At 40.1% G+C, this 15,377-nt stretch overlaps 1 protein-coding gene across 2 annotated transcripts; it reads left to right on the forward strand.

The window, feature by feature from the left end:
• The first annotated feature begins 240 nt into the window (after positions 1–240).
• On the forward strand, positions 241–11,194 carry LOC108441066 (spindlin-Z). 2 transcript variants are annotated; one of them, XM_017720355.2, is made up of 6 exons: positions 241–363; positions 5,204–5,533; positions 5,637–5,685; positions 5,969–6,219; positions 6,365–6,598; positions 8,163–11,194. In XM_017720355.2, exons 2-6 carry the CDS (start codon positions 5,482–5,484, stop codon positions 8,360–8,362), a joined length of 786 nt encoding a protein of 261 aa, XP_017575844.1. In that variant the 5' UTR covers positions 241–363; positions 5,204–5,481; the 3' UTR covers positions 8,363–11,194. The 2 variants fall into 2 exon arrangements, with proteins under 2 accessions (XP_017575844.1, XP_017575845.1); XM_017720356.2 differs by lacking the exon at positions 241–363 and adding an exon at positions 2,557–2,887.
• The last annotated feature ends 4,183 nt before the right edge of the window (positions 11,195–15,377 follow it).

The raw sequence follows: 15,377 nt of genomic DNA on the forward strand, positions 1-15,377 counted from the left end.
CAATGACTTAATAAACGGCTACATATTATTTCAGTGGAGGAAACGGGCTTCTATACACCGGAGGACAACACATCCCTGTCGCAGTGTCTGCGCAAAAAAACACTCACAATTTTTTGCCCTGAAGTTTGGAGCTGATGGAAAAAATGTACACCGCCTCACTATTTCGCAGGAAGGCTGGGCCCGTTGCGCCAGGACGCGGCCAACGGCGGAGCACTATTTTGCCGAGCAAGAGAGGAGGGGAGGGGAAGGCAGGGCCGCCTTCTGCTCATCAAACGGAGAACCAAGGGGGGAGAGTGAGAGAGAGAGCAGGAGAGGAATAATTTCCCCCATAGCATGCTAAAACAAATTTCCAATAAAAAGAGGGTAAGCTGACAAATAACGTCCGACATGCATATGTTTAGCGCTGCGGGAGAAGTGTGAATACAAGATTGCGCGGGCGAGAATAGAGGGATTTTGGGAAGCGTTTACAGTAAGGCTGTCGGAGGCTGGATGCAGACATGGCTTTTTTTCCTGCTTTCGTTTGAAATGGGTTTCTCGTCAGGCAGAGGCTGCATTACAGTCCCTCCTTTGTTCGGCTGCGGCCGCTCCGCTGCTCCGGCTCTGCTGCTGCGGGGATTGTGGCTAAATAATAGTGAGGCAACATGGCTGACGCGGCGGCTGCTGCTGCTGCTTAGCTGGCTAATGTCTCTGCTTTCAGGCTGATGTGCTGGTTGTCCACTGTTTTTGGTTGCTTCAGTTATATGGCTTTTTCTTGACGTCCCTCTGGAATGATAACCTCTGCTGTTGCTAATGTTGGCTGGGGTAGCTGTTGGTGCATCGTTAGCCAGCTAGGTTAGCTACCTGCAGAGCGTTAGCTTCCATTAGCTAACGTTAACTAGAAAGCCAAAACAGGGCTGTTTGGTTTGTAGTAGCTAGTAATCATGACACATAGCGTATGCCTTTTTTACCATCTGGTAAAGAAGTCGTCTGGGGCTCCGTGCATCTACCACAATGGCAAAGTTATGTTTTACAAGGTATTTTGTTCATGGGAACAAGCTAGCTAGCTTGACTAGCTCTCATTCGCCAGCTTCTTATTCGAATTTTCCCGTTCCACCTTAAATGGTGCAGCAGTTACATTCTAGCACCTGAGGCGCCAGACTGTAAGTGCTGCACCATTTAAGGTGGAACGGGAAAATGCGAAGAAGGCGCCGACTTCAGCTTCGTATCGCTCCTGCGCTTTCTAGAACATTTCCATCTGCGAGCCTGTTTTTCTTCTTTAATAAATACCCCATGCTAGACTACCTCGTAACCTGTCTGTGAAAACTCCCAGGCCTGCAGACAGCGTTTAATGAAACGGTGAAGTAACTTGTCAACATAACTGTTCTCCCGCTGTCTCTGTCCTATTAGCCACCTTCGCCTTTGGCAGGCGACGCGGTGAAATGCGATCAGGCTGAACTGATCTCTCCCTGCATTGTTGAAACGTCCTCCTCGCCAGGTTGAACTGTAAGGCGAGCGGCTCTCCGTCTCCTGAAACATCAGCCCGTAAAGAAAGCCTCAGGTCAAATTGCTCCCCGAAACACGACTGCAGAAGGCGAGATGAATCATTCGTGACGGAAACCGTGGTTTGTTTGGAGGGCGGTCGATTCATTTGTCTTTTCTGATGAACGTTTTGTAGGGCACCTCTTCAGGATTAATTGGCCAATTAACTTAAGGCGGCAAAGCGAGTGGGCCCTACTCAAGGTGCCACTTTCCCCCAACACAGAGCAGCTGTGTTATCTGTCCCACGATGGAAGAGCGAACCAAAAACAAGGGATGTTGAACAGATGTTTATATTTGATTGATAGGTCAAACCAATAGTAGATGATGTATTCGTGGTACTCCAAAAGAGCAGAATGTTTCACTAATGCTGGCCTGCTTCGCTAAAATATCTGGATTTTATTCATTTTAGTGCATTTGCAACCCAAAAGAAACAAATGTTGTATTACTCTGTAATGTTATTCCAGGTGGACCTGCTCCCAGTTTCTGCATTTTATAAATGTTTGTGTCAGGTATTGTTGGATACCTACATGAAAAGTACCAGATATTGGTATCAGCCCACAATTCCCATTTCACGACACGGATGAGCTTGCCTACAGGTTACTGGTTCGCTATTATATAAAATCTGAAATTAGAAAATTGGCTAAAAGCTGCCCAAAGATCTAATGTAGTCCTGCCAGTAGAACATCTGGGCACAACCATTAGAAACACTGGGCTAAATGTATAAGAGTAGAAGCAAACAAGCGTCAAAGCTCAACATTGTCCAAAAAAGACTGTTGTTAGCCCATGGATATGACGTAAGTTATCATGGTAAAAAAGCCCCCCAAGAATGCACGTATATGTGTGCCGCGTGTGCATAAAACACATTCTGTAAAAATAAGCATCTCTTTTAAAGGAAAAAAATCTTCTGTTGGCTAACAATCACATATGATTGTGGTCCAGACATTAAAAAAGCGCAGACTAGAGGATTGTGGAAGCAGGTTTTAGAGGGGGCGCACCCTTGTCTGCACTCTTGTTATGATTTCAAATCACAGGAGTATGTCTAACGTGAAATAACGTAAAAGGGAATTTAAAAGCTGTGCTACCCAAAGGCGCCTTACTGTGAAGGTTAAACTGGAAGAGAGTGTTCAGTATGACGCTCGCACTACCATTTAAGAATCATCCTAGTGCAAAAGTGCATTTGGGAAAACCAATCCAGGGTGGTTTGATGTGCAATAATACGTTGTAAATGAACTTACTGACTCAGATTTCTTCACAGCAGAGGTGATGGGAACTAGGGGTTGCAATATCTACAGTGCAGATTTTGCCCATTTTATTCACCATCTGAAAAGACCAGTGGACGTACATGTGTCTTCTGACCTTTTATATAAAGGTTAGTAATGGTAAAATAGTGGTAAATCTAAAAAATTGGGGAATGTTTTGCCTGACGATGCCATAAATGGCCTCTCTGCCATGAAAAATACATTGTAGGCCAAAGTTTTGTCTCAAAATTGCTAAACAATGTCTCAGGCATCAGGAGTATTTGTCCTGGTTTGGTTTGTCCTTCATTGAGTTGTTCAAATAGGATACAGGCTAGCTGTTATCCATATGTTGTCAATAAGTCTAGTTTGTTGAAAGAAATTCTTCTCAGCTGATAACAGTGATTGGGCATGTGATTTATTTTTATGCTGCATTTTCATTTCGTCTTCTGTAGCCACGTGTGTTGCCGTCAGGTCATCAGGAGTCCGTCAACAGAAAGATACAAGTTCATTGTGCTTGTGATCTTGTTCCAGCCATAACTTTAAGATCCTGATTGTGCTTGAGTGTTCTGGTTGTCGTACACTTTATTTAGCCTCCTCTCTGTGGATGTTATCTAAGGGAATAATGCATGAGCCTATTCTCACTGATCGGTTAGCTGTGACCATTAGCAGCGTAACAGCATGCAAAAGTGCTCAGCCTGGATTTTGAAAGGAGATTGAATGAGAAGGAACACAAAAGAGTGATGTGCTTATGCAAACTGAAGATGACATTAAGGGTTCATGCACTTACTTTTGGTTAAAAGGGGAATTTGACAGATTTTTCTGATTCAATATAATTCAGTTGTTGAGATGTAAACAAGCTATTCAGAGTGGTTCACTGTGAAGTGGTGCGTTGTAGAGTAACGTATTGACCTACTATTTCATGTAATAATCTTCAATGAGGAACCTTTTAGAGGTGTCAAACGGTCTAGTTGTCTGGTTCCTATCATCGGCACACTGAACAGTATTCTACAAAGGAGCTTTCACGTCAAACCACTCTGAGTGACTTTGTTTACATATCATCAGGTTAATTATTGGGAGAATAAATCAGTGGAATTCCCTTTAAACAACTGTTCTGTGAATCCCTGTGATTTACAGTATCTATTTCTAGTTTCACTTGTGTCTAATGACATTACAAATAAGGAAAACCTTCTAGTTTGGATAAGGCTTCTTGCCCTAATGCAAGTTCAGTCTCTTCACAGAGGTGACCAAATACAATTGATGTACCATTAAATTCAAATTTAGTTAAATATCTGGTTGAATGATCTCTGAGTGTAATGCTAAACTCTGCAGGGTCTCCAGGATTTGAATTCAGTTTGTGTTAATGATGCTTGGATATCCATTTTGGCAAATTGTAACCACTTTTGCACAGTCATTTATGCTTTTTTGTGGAGCAGAAGGTATTGTGAGCTTGCCGCCCAGCTGTGGTCATTTGCTCTAATCGAGCTACAGAGTGAAATTCTGTGGATCCAGGATCTGAAGAGAGGTGGAATTGAGACAAGGGTCATGATGATGCATATTATGTTCATTTCTACTTTGATTCATCAACTGTGTTCATTTGGCTTGGGCAAATTGGCTGAGTGAAAATGTTCTCTTTAGACACTAATGTAGTTTTTCTCTGACACATCTTTTTACTGATGGGAGATGCAGTCTGTAATAACGGTATTTCTCTCTAATCGGGAGACATTTTTCTCCTCGAGTCTAAGGTCTGTCTCAGCCAGCTTGAGCTACAATTCACTTGAAATATGTTTGATGGTTCTGAGTAAGGCTGCCTGGTCAAGTTAGCTCATAATACATAATGTTATGCAGCTGTTCCTGGTATGCTGTTTTTTCTTATAGTTAAAATCAGACAAACTCAGATTTGATTACCCAGCAGAGCAAATTGTGACTGCTATTTTGGTTTGGCTGTCTGTGTAACTTGCAGCACCGCTAAAGGTTAACACCACAGTAGCTGCTGGCTGCCTTTGCGTATAGAATGATCCTGATGTGTTACGCAACAGCTTCGTCTTAGCTGACTAAATAATATATGTCTTATGTCAATGCACGTTTGATCCTATTTCTAAGTAACTCCAAGTGTCTGGATCTCTGAGGCAGCCATAAGGACAGATAAGGAAGGGCCTCAAATCAGTTTTAGAAATGCCACCTATTTTAAGGCTTTCATGTCAGTCTAATTTAAAAATAATCAATTTCCGTCCAAGTATGGAGTCCTGACAGAGACGTCTGTTAAGCATTATGCATGAAAATGTTTAGATGGATTCTGTTTAGCTCATGTGTAGTACAGTTTTACTTAGTTAGTGTTCATGCATATATTTACTTTAAAAAGTCTTACTCTTGGAGATGTAAAGCTTGCAGTGAATCTCCTTCAGTGTCAAATCTGTTAAATCTCCTTCTTGGGTTTTTTTTTTCTTCAGGTTTTTGAAGCCCTTCCTCAAAAGTAAAAGACTGGACAGCCATCCGCTGGCAGAGCCCTGTGTGGGCTGCTGATAACCCAGCTGTCAGCTTTAAACCAAGAATTACACATTTCTGTCTGTTGGTGTCGTACCACAGGATTATATGCCAGCGTTTCCCCCCATTGTGATCTTTCCCCCTTTTATTTGAACCCCTGTATACTCTTTCATTCATCAGAAAGGGTACAATCAATATTTTCACCCTAGTCCGGCAGCACAGCTGCTCCCCTACATCCAGATGAATGAAGACCCCATTCGGGAAGAACGCAGGCCAGAGATCCAGAGCTGATGCAGGTATAATTGGTCGTGGTGCTGTGGATTTGTTTTTATATGCGATTCACTTTATTTGAGATATTTAATAATATTTGTGTGGGTCTTTTTGTTTAATTTACTTAAGGACATGCTGGTGTCTCTGCAAATATGATGAAGAAAAAGAATTCGCACAAGTAAGTTTCCAAACCTAGATGCTGTAAATCTTATAAAATAACATTTGCCAAGAAGCACAGTTTAAATTATGAAATTTATTTTCCTTATAAATATTATAAGAGCTTTACAGGATTTGTGTAGGATTTAGATGTAATATTTGACTAGTTTGTTTTCTTGTGTGGTCACTTTGATTAAATTTTTGTAGCAGCCAGCAAAATCTCTCAAGGTCACAGTGGATTTTTAGGAGCTTGGTTTTATAGCACTTCGGAATATGATTTGTGTGGTTGCTCTGCATTTTCGCAGAAAACACAAGAGCACCGTCGGACCTACCAAGGTGTCCCAGCCACGGCGGAACATAGTAGGCTGCCGCATTCAGCACATTTGGAAGGAGGGCAGTGGAGCAGCCTCTCAGTGGAAAGGAACAGTGCTAGACCAAGTGCCCGTTAACCCATCGTTGTACCTTATCAAGTACGATGGCTTCGACTGTGTTTACGGGTTGGAGCTGCATAAAGATGAGCGAGTGCAGGGGCTGGAGGTCCTGCCAGACCGTCTAGGTAAGTCTTGTTTGCTGTTTGTTTGTTTTTCCTGAATTTAATGCTTTCAGTATTTTGTCTCCTATATACTGTATTAATGCATTCATAAGGCCATGTTGTTTTGCGTATGTTCTCACGCAATATCCTTCTTCCTTTCACCCATTAGCATCTACGCGCATAAGTGATGCCCACCTGGCTGACACTATGATAGGCAAGGCCGTCGAGCATATGTTTGAGACTGAAGAGGGCTCAAAAGACGAGTGGCGGGGGATGGTGCTGGCCAGAGCTCCTATTATGAACACATGGTTTTATATCACATATGAAAAAGACCCCGTCCTCTACATGTATCAGCTCCTCGATGACTACAAGGATGGAGACCTGAGGATCATGCCAGATTCAAGTAAGTTTGGTTTGTTTAGTGCAGTGGTCTCTAGCCCTGGTCCTGGAGAGCTACCTTCCTGCAAAACCAAAGTTTCAACACAGTTTGCCACTCCTGCTCCGCCTAATCAACGTCTTCCCATGTCCCTGACAGGCTGGATCAGATGTATTAGAGTTAAGTAAAGAGTGGGAACTAAACTCCACAGGAAGGTGCCTCTCCAGGACCAGGATTGGTTTAATCTCTCAAGCCGTTTGTTTGGCTTTGTCCTTTGTAATACACTCTTTTGTGGCTCTTCTCAAGGTGTGTGCTGTACCTAGTTTCAGAGCTTTGCTCTGACATATTTTGGTATGATATTGAGTAAAATGAGTAGCTCAAAGGGGTATTCCAGCTTAAATATTTACTTTAATGTTCTTTATGTTATGCACTGTTTGCTAGCGCAACACTGTAGCCAGTTCCTCAGCCAGTTTGACAGATTTCACAGTTTTAGCATTTTTATGCTTGTTCAGTGTTTTCTCGATACTATATTCAGCATGCATTATGCAAGTGCAGGATACAAGCTTTGGAACTCCTTGCAGTGTCATCCTATCCTGACTCTATAGGCTAAAACACAACCAAGCTAGGATTAGTGTAACTCTTACCCCAGTTGCCAAATAAAATTGTAAAGAAAACAGCGATTCTCTTTATTTAACACAAAATGGATGCCAGAGACATGATTTTACTAGTAATGCTCATTCTGAGTCATTCCAAATGTCAGAGCCTTTCAAAATGCTTAGGTTTCGCAGGTGACCTGATGTCGCATCACTAAAGTTATCAATAATCATGTTTGCACATGGTACAAACAGGGAGCTCTGTTAAAAGTGCTTATACATGGTGTCTTTGTAGTTAGATATGTGTCGATTTTATAGATGTAAAAATATAATCCACTGAGCTTATTTATTTCTGACATTCACCTGCTGAGAATTCATCCTGAAAGCTTAAAGACTATTTGAGATAAAGTTTGCCTTATTTATTGTGGAAGACACATGTAATCAGTATTATTGTATCCAGAATCGTTAAAGAAACAAGCAGTTCTGATTGATGTGAGCTCAGTCGGATATGTGATGTTGAGAATGTATGTTTGGAGGATCTCAAAAGCCAACAGCTTGTTGATCGTCACCCTCATCATCTGATGAGTCGCTTCTGTCATCTGAGTAATCCATTCCATTGTAATGATGATTTGAAGAAAGTTATGACAGTTGTACAGCTGCATTAATATATTTAGCTTTCTAGCAGTAACATCAAATATTATAAAATCTCTGCATTCACCAGTTGATTGGGGAAAAAAAATTGAAAATAGCCCCACAACAATTTGCCCCAAGCAGTGGTAGTTTCTCAAAAGTTTCTCACATCTTCAAGATACATCAGAAGGGGGTTCTCATAGTCTGGAAACTAGAAAATCTCACTGAGCAGAGCCACTGTGGAATACTGTTGCTCTGCTGTAGGAGGAGTGTAGACTTGTTTACAACAGATTCTTCACATTTTGGACACCATTTTTGTAACTCATTTCTGTATTAGGTGTCTAACGCTTCTCCTTTGCGTATCGCAGATGACTCGCCCCCAGCGGAACGGGAGCCCGGAGAGGTAGTGGACAGCCTCGTCGGGAAGCAGGTGGAGTATGCCAAAGAGGATGGCACGAAACGGACTGGCATGGTCATCCACCAGGTGGAGGCCAAGCCCTCCGTTTATTTCATCAAGTTCGATGACGACTTTCACATTTACGTGTACGACTTGGTGAAAACGTCATAGGCCGGGCGCACCAGCGAGAGCAAGGGAGGAAGTCGCTGTAGCGAAGGAGGAGACTGACTTGGGATGTGATCCACAAACTCTGCCAAAAGTTCTCGTGGAACGTTTCTTTGCACCATCTTGTGGAGACGTAACGATGGATATTTCACTGGAGCCTTGGATTGCCACTAGTTAAGTGTCTTTTTATTGTTTTTCAGATGAAGGGATAGCTGTGTTTGACATGATATTCCCTAAACAAAAGTAGCTTAATATTCAAATGGTTGTCTTTTAGTATTGTTCATTCCTGTTGATAACCAGTGAAGATAATGAGCATACATCATTTCCACTAGCGAAAGGGGGGGCAAAAAAAAAACAAAAAAACACAGGTCCCAGAATCAGTTGTCTGCCTTCAAGAGTTAACATGTTCTCTGTTTGAAATGGGATGAATCGGGTGGTTTGATGACTGACAGAACAGAAGTGTGACTGTTACAGCTCCGTGCGGAGTTCAGCCTTTATGTGTCACCCAAAGTTTTTTTTCCTTGTTTTTTTTTTCGCTTTGCTGAAGTCAACAGCAGCTCCCAGCAGTGGGGATGACTTGCTCAGTTTCCCTTTTAACATCGTTTTACTATCACTATGAATTTTACTTGTCATCTGTTTGTTAGATGATATGTATATTTGTAGTGTGCACACCAGCTTCTTCTTCTTCTTCTTCTCCTTTTTTTTTTTTTAACAACGGTGTCTTGTACTTACCATATGATAAACTGCTAATGCAGCTTATCAATGAATTAATTATATTAAGCACTAATGTCATTTTACCTCTATGGAAGATTGGAGCACTTGATTATCTTTTTTCCTCAAATATGTGATTTATCACATTCAGTCACTTATTTAAAAAGCTATTTACAAATGAGCATTTTTAAGCTTCGACAGAACTTATTGTATGCGTCTTGTGGAATTCCGCTGTGGCTCAGCTATAGCTTATGTACTGACGGTGTTTTAAGTGTTTTGCGACTTGTATTTACTTTCTTCATCTAATATACATGGACGCTTGTCTTAATTTTCTTATCCAACATATGACAAAACAATTTGTGGGTTAGATTTATGATCTTTTATTTTATTTGGAAGATTGGCCGCCTATTTCAAGAACTATTGTGACAAAGACCAGTTTAAAAAAAAAAAAAAAAACTAACTAAATTGATGCAATAATAATTCAAAAGTATTCAGGAAACACATTCAGGAAGTGCACTGCAATCTTTACGGCCCACTCTGATCTCATTTGATGAGTAATGCTTTCTTACACAATTAGCCTTTTGAGATTTTTTTCAATTTTTTTCACTTTATGTGTAAATGTGCGTGCCTCGCTGTTCGATTGTCAAATGTTTTAACGTTTTGTGTGTTCCCAACCAATTTCTATTTTCAAGCTGACCTGAGGGCCCCCTCTCAGGAATGTTACAATGTTTAAAGTAACACATCCACATTCACAGCCACATGTTTTTCATTTACCTCATGCTCCTCGTTCATGAGCGTTCGGCCCACTACAGCTCACTCCTCCTTTTCTTTTTTAGCCGCGTATAGAAGCTCGGCTTCTGAAGGGAACGGCAGCGCGACTGCAAAGGTCACCCAAAGCTGTTGTATTTTGCTTTTGATATGCACAATGGAAAAAAAACAATGTCACTGCAGCACCACAGACAGTGGAACTGATGTCGCTTTGTATTTCTTTTATGTTCCATTCTCCCAGTATTGACCCTAAGACCTTAAGCCTGCTTAACTTACCAAAAAAAGAAAAAGAACCATCATCGATTAAACCGTCGTGATTCTTACACGGTTGGGGGAGCATCGTCCTCTGTTGCCGCGCGGGACTTGTCATGTTCTGTTAGTTTAAGGGGAGACTGTGGGCCCTGTAACAAAACTTTATGCACCCCCAGTATCTGTTGCAGCTACATGTACTTATCAAGTCTGTTTTTTGTTTTTTTTGGGGTTTTGTTTTGTTTTTTAAAGTAGGATTCTGTCTTATCAGTGGCATATGGACGTGTCATTATGCAAACGGACATTCAGAAAAGACATGTTCGACGGATTGGCCTTTTATTACATTTACCTACTGTAGTATTGTACCGTGTTTGATGTCAGGTCGACGTGGGAAATTGAAACAAAGAAGAAAAAAACGAACGCTAGGCCATTCTTTTTGCATGATATGAGTAGAGTTGTAAGTGTATGTTAGTGTGATGCATGTGTACCTGTCTTTTTATTTCAGTTATTTGTTCCCTAAATGAAAGTTTATTGTGTTGCTAATTGTGAATTTCCTGTTATTGGTTATTATAATTATTATTTTTATTTGTTTCCAATTTTTTCCCATTTCTTAAAAAAAACAAAAAAGTATTTTATTTTCTACTATGCTCTATCGGATCAAATGCACTGGTGTTCTATGTGGAGTGCCAATTTGAAGGGCAAGGTACCAGTGTTACACAGCATTTGAGGGATCATATCTTTAACGTTTCTACATTTGTATGCATTAAGAGTCCCAGAATTAACATTGAGAAAAAGGCCTTAAATGATTGGGATGAAATTGTTAATACATAAAAAAATCCTATGTGAAGTATGTAAGCGTATGCCTGTGAGCGTGTATGGAACTTCACGCTAATGACCACACATATCCGTTTCAGCCTTGTACATATCGAATTGGAGAAAACGAGGGGGTTTTTCTGTTTAGTGCACAACTTTACGCTGCTTGAAGAGAACGGTGGCCAATTTGAGAATATGATCCCTTTGAGATGCTGTTGCTCTTTGATTACTTTGTAAAAAACAAAAAAAAAACACAAAAAAAACAGTGCAATTTGATGATTGTCGCAGATACATGTATAGTTCAAATTTTCATGTTCTCCTTCACGTATAGTTAAATGGCTTCTATTGGACCGCATTTTTTTTCTAAACATTGTAGATAGTTCATTTTATTTGCATTTAGAAGTATAAACACATTTTAAAACCTGTTACTTAATTCTGTAAGTAATTTTTATAATTATTATGTAAGTCTATCCTTATAAGATTAAAAAAATAAAACTTCATGTGAAACAAGAGCGTCATTGTATCTGGTCTCCCCTGTACCGCGTTTATTTGATCCGTAGAGTTCAGTCGTTTCAGACTTGCCTGGTCAGGATTGTTTACAGTGGTGGCGATGGGAACCAGACATCTGAAAGCTACATTACAGCTTTACAAATATGTTGCCTGACGATTGAGATGTTGATTTTTTCATAGTTTTGAGAAGCTTTTGGCCTAAAAAGTAATTTTTTTGGTGGAGAGGTGCTTGTAGGGTGTTGTAAGGCAGAATAATCCCCAAAGAAAACTATTTGCTATTCTTTTACCATTATCACCATGTAAAAACAGACATGTAGATTCACTACACGCTTTTGCATAGTAAATAAAATGGTTCTATAGTTGCATTGTAGACGTTGCAGCCACTGGTTCCTGTTACGACCACCGTAAAGAAACCTGAGTCAGTTTGTTTCTATTTATTTCAGATCAAACCGCTATGAATGATGCAAGGATTGAATTATATCAGTGGAATTCCTTCTTATTTCATTTCTCCAATCGCAGTTACTTGTTAAGCTGTGTAGTGCAGTATACTAGTATCTAAGCTACTAAGTGTCTTAGAAAAGTCCAAAACACATTTCAAGACAATAATAAAAAAATTCAGTGTAAACCTCAAGAAGAAAATGAGGGCTATATATAGATCATCCTACAGACTTTTAACTGACTTGGACTTTAGACTAAAATCCTTTTTCGTTGAGGGAACCAATAGATTAGGTATGTCTGTTTTATTAAAATAATGATAGAACATTCCATTTTGTCACTAACAAGACAATCAAAACTCTGCTGAAAGTTTACCAAATGTTTCATTAGTGACCATTTTAACTAATTTTGAGCAGAACTCAAAAATATGAGCCAGTGCACAGCTAATAAACACAGCTCTGAACAGTTGTACTCACATAACTGTAGAAAATATGTTTCCTTAGTGATGATTCTTAATGTTCCACACTGACTTTCAGACTTGGGACTGTTTGGGAAATGTTTACTTCAAAACAATCGGATCTAACACAGGAATGCAGTCTCACTTCTTGCTCTAAAATGCAGGGGTTCGGCAAAATGAAGGCTCCTTGTGTTTCGGTAGTGACATAAACATGTGTGGCATTTTTGGAATCAAATTGTTTTGTTTGGGTTTTTTTTGGTTTTTTATTTAAATTAAATCTAAGTCTTTCAACTTTAAAATACATCGAAAAAGATCTTTTAAAAAACAACTTTGAACAAAAAAAATTTTATTTTCACAAGTTGAGATGGTCGTCCACTGTGTTTGCATAATGCATGCTGGGTGTTGTAGTGAGAGAACACTGATGAATGAAAATATATCAGCGATATAAAACCGTGAAGTCTGTCAAACCGAGAAGACTGAAGGGTTTTAGGCTACATTACAGATTATCACATAATATGACAAATAACATAAACTAGTTTTACGTTCCATTTTAACTTCACCAGCTATGAAGAGTTTAGGTAATAAGATAAGGAACACATATTGGGCCAACTGTACATTAAATCAATTCTCATATCTGTTTATCATTAATAACTTGCGCAGAATATTTATTGATTGTGCTTAAGAACTGCAGTTACTCATGTTTCTTAAGTAGATTGCATCTTTCTCCATACAAAACCAAGGAACATGGGCAAACGCAAAGGCCCATATCCTGCACATTTCACATATTTTATATTGTTTCGAATATTAAAAGGTCCAGGTTCTTGTACCAAAAACAGTCATAATTCACATTCACAGGACCATTTCTTTATCTCTTAGAATTAAACTGGCTGTTTTTTTATTACTGTGCTTTTAGGACAGATATATACAAGTCACCTCTGTTCTGATTGGCTGTCACTCATTTAAAAACCCATTAAGCACCCTAAGCTTTGCAGCCCTCTCCAAAGTCTGCACTTCTGTAGATGTAGAGAGCAAGAGGCCAGGTGCATTTAGGCTATATGTGAACTTAATTGGCAAAAATGTCTTACTCATTTTTAAAAGAGCTAGTTTGCTGATCGAAAGTGTCTCAATATAGATTTCAAACATGAAGCAGACCAATGAAAAGTTAATAAAAAAAAATGCATTTTGGCTCAAACTTGAAAATCTTGTTGGTCAGACAGCTGCAAAGCCTTCCAGTCCTAGCCTTGTTCTTCAAGGAATTTTGGGTAAGAGGCCACTGCAGAATCAGAGCCAGTGCAAGGTGAGCCTGGCCTCTTGCTATTTCTACTATTATATCGGAAACATGACTGCAAAACGATAGAGGGCGCCCACAGAAGAGTCCTCAATCAATGGAAGTGAATGGAGCTAAATGGCTAATGATGTATTAGCATTACTGCTGAGTTGATTGGTTGGTGAGCTATGGAGAGGAATTTATGCCAGACTGAAAAACTGCAATGCACATGCCTTACTTTTCCATAGTGGCATGCAGAATACATGCCAAAATGAAAAAGAAGCCATGAAAAACAAAAAACAATGACTGTTTTCACGTCACTTGACCTTTTAACTGAAATGAATTAGGATTTGCATATAAAAATCATACAAAGACAATATATTAGATGTTAAAACAGAGTTTTAATTGTTTTTTTTAATATATGCCCATTTTGATGTTACCAACACATTTCAAAAGAATGGGGCAACAAAAGGCTGGTAAATTTGTGTAATGCCCAAAAAATTGGCAACAGGTCAATAACATGATTGGTATGAAAGAACAACCCAAAGAGGCTTTCAGAAGTAATAATGGTAGGGCTTTACCACTCTGCTGAAGATGGGTAAATAGTGCAACAACTCAAGAATAACGGTTCTCAAACTAGCAAAGAATTTGTTTTTCATTGTACATTAAATATCATGATACATAATATCATTAAAAGATTCAAAGAATCCGAAGGAATCTCTGTATGCAAAGGACAAGGCTGACAACCAATACTGAATGGCTGGAAATCACTGCATGGGCTCAGGAACACTGTCTGTGAGCAGTTTGTTGCTGCATCCACAAATGCAGAAACTCTAAGATGCAAAGAAGAAACCTAATATAAACAGATTCCAGAAATGCTGCCGCCTTCTCTGGGTCTGAGCTCATTTAATATTGCACTGAGGCGAAGTGGAAAAGTGTCCTGTGGTCTGGCAAATCAAAATTTTGAATTCTTTTTTGGAAATTATGGACTCTGTGTCCTCCGGGCTAAAGAGGAGAGGAACCCTCCAGATCACAGTTTAAAAGGCTGCATCCATGATGCTATGGGGGTACATTAGTGTACATGGCATGGGTGACTTGCATATCTGTGACAATGCCAATACATTCTGCACATATTACAACAACATGGCTCTGAAGTAAAAGTCTGGATGCCAAACTGGCCTGCCAACAGTGCAGACCTGTCACTCATTGAAAGCATTTGCTGAGTTATAAAATTAGAAAAAGGCAAATGGCAAAAATATGAAAAATTCTTAAATGAAGTGCTGATGCAGCACAGTGGTAAACATGCCCATGTGTTAACTTTTTTGAAACGTGTTGCTGGCATCAAATTCAAAATAAGCATATATTTTTCAAAAGCAGCAGCCCTGGGAGCAGGACCAGAGGTATCTGCTCCAGTTGTAGTTGGTACCCCAGGGGACGTGGCTAGAAGAGCCACCACTGACGAGGTGTCTTGGTATGCCACCACAGCCATACTAGCTCAGCGTGGAATGATGAAGGCAGGCATCGACTCCCCGCCTCATAAATGGGAGCCTCCTCCTCTTTCAGCAGCAGGCCAAAAGCAGACTGGAAGGAGCTCCAGAACTTCTCTAGTGAGTGAGCCACCTTGCTATGTGAAATCCATGTGTGAGCTCCCAGTCTAAGGCAGACCGCAGTAAAAGTACCACAAAGGCCACTGTGTGTAATGGAGGAGTGGGTGGAGCTGGAAAAGAGAAAAACAAAAGCACATGGCCAAGCCCTGTGCACTACCTCACAGGCCCAGGAGGGGGTAGATTGTGACACATACTCTCCATCTA

Source organism: Pygocentrus nattereri, chromosome 18 (assembly GCF_015220715.1).
Source record: "Pygocentrus nattereri isolate fPygNat1 chromosome 18, fPygNat1.pri, whole genome shotgun sequence".
Taxonomy (NCBI): domain Eukaryota; kingdom Metazoa; phylum Chordata; class Actinopteri; order Characiformes; family Serrasalmidae; genus Pygocentrus; species Pygocentrus nattereri.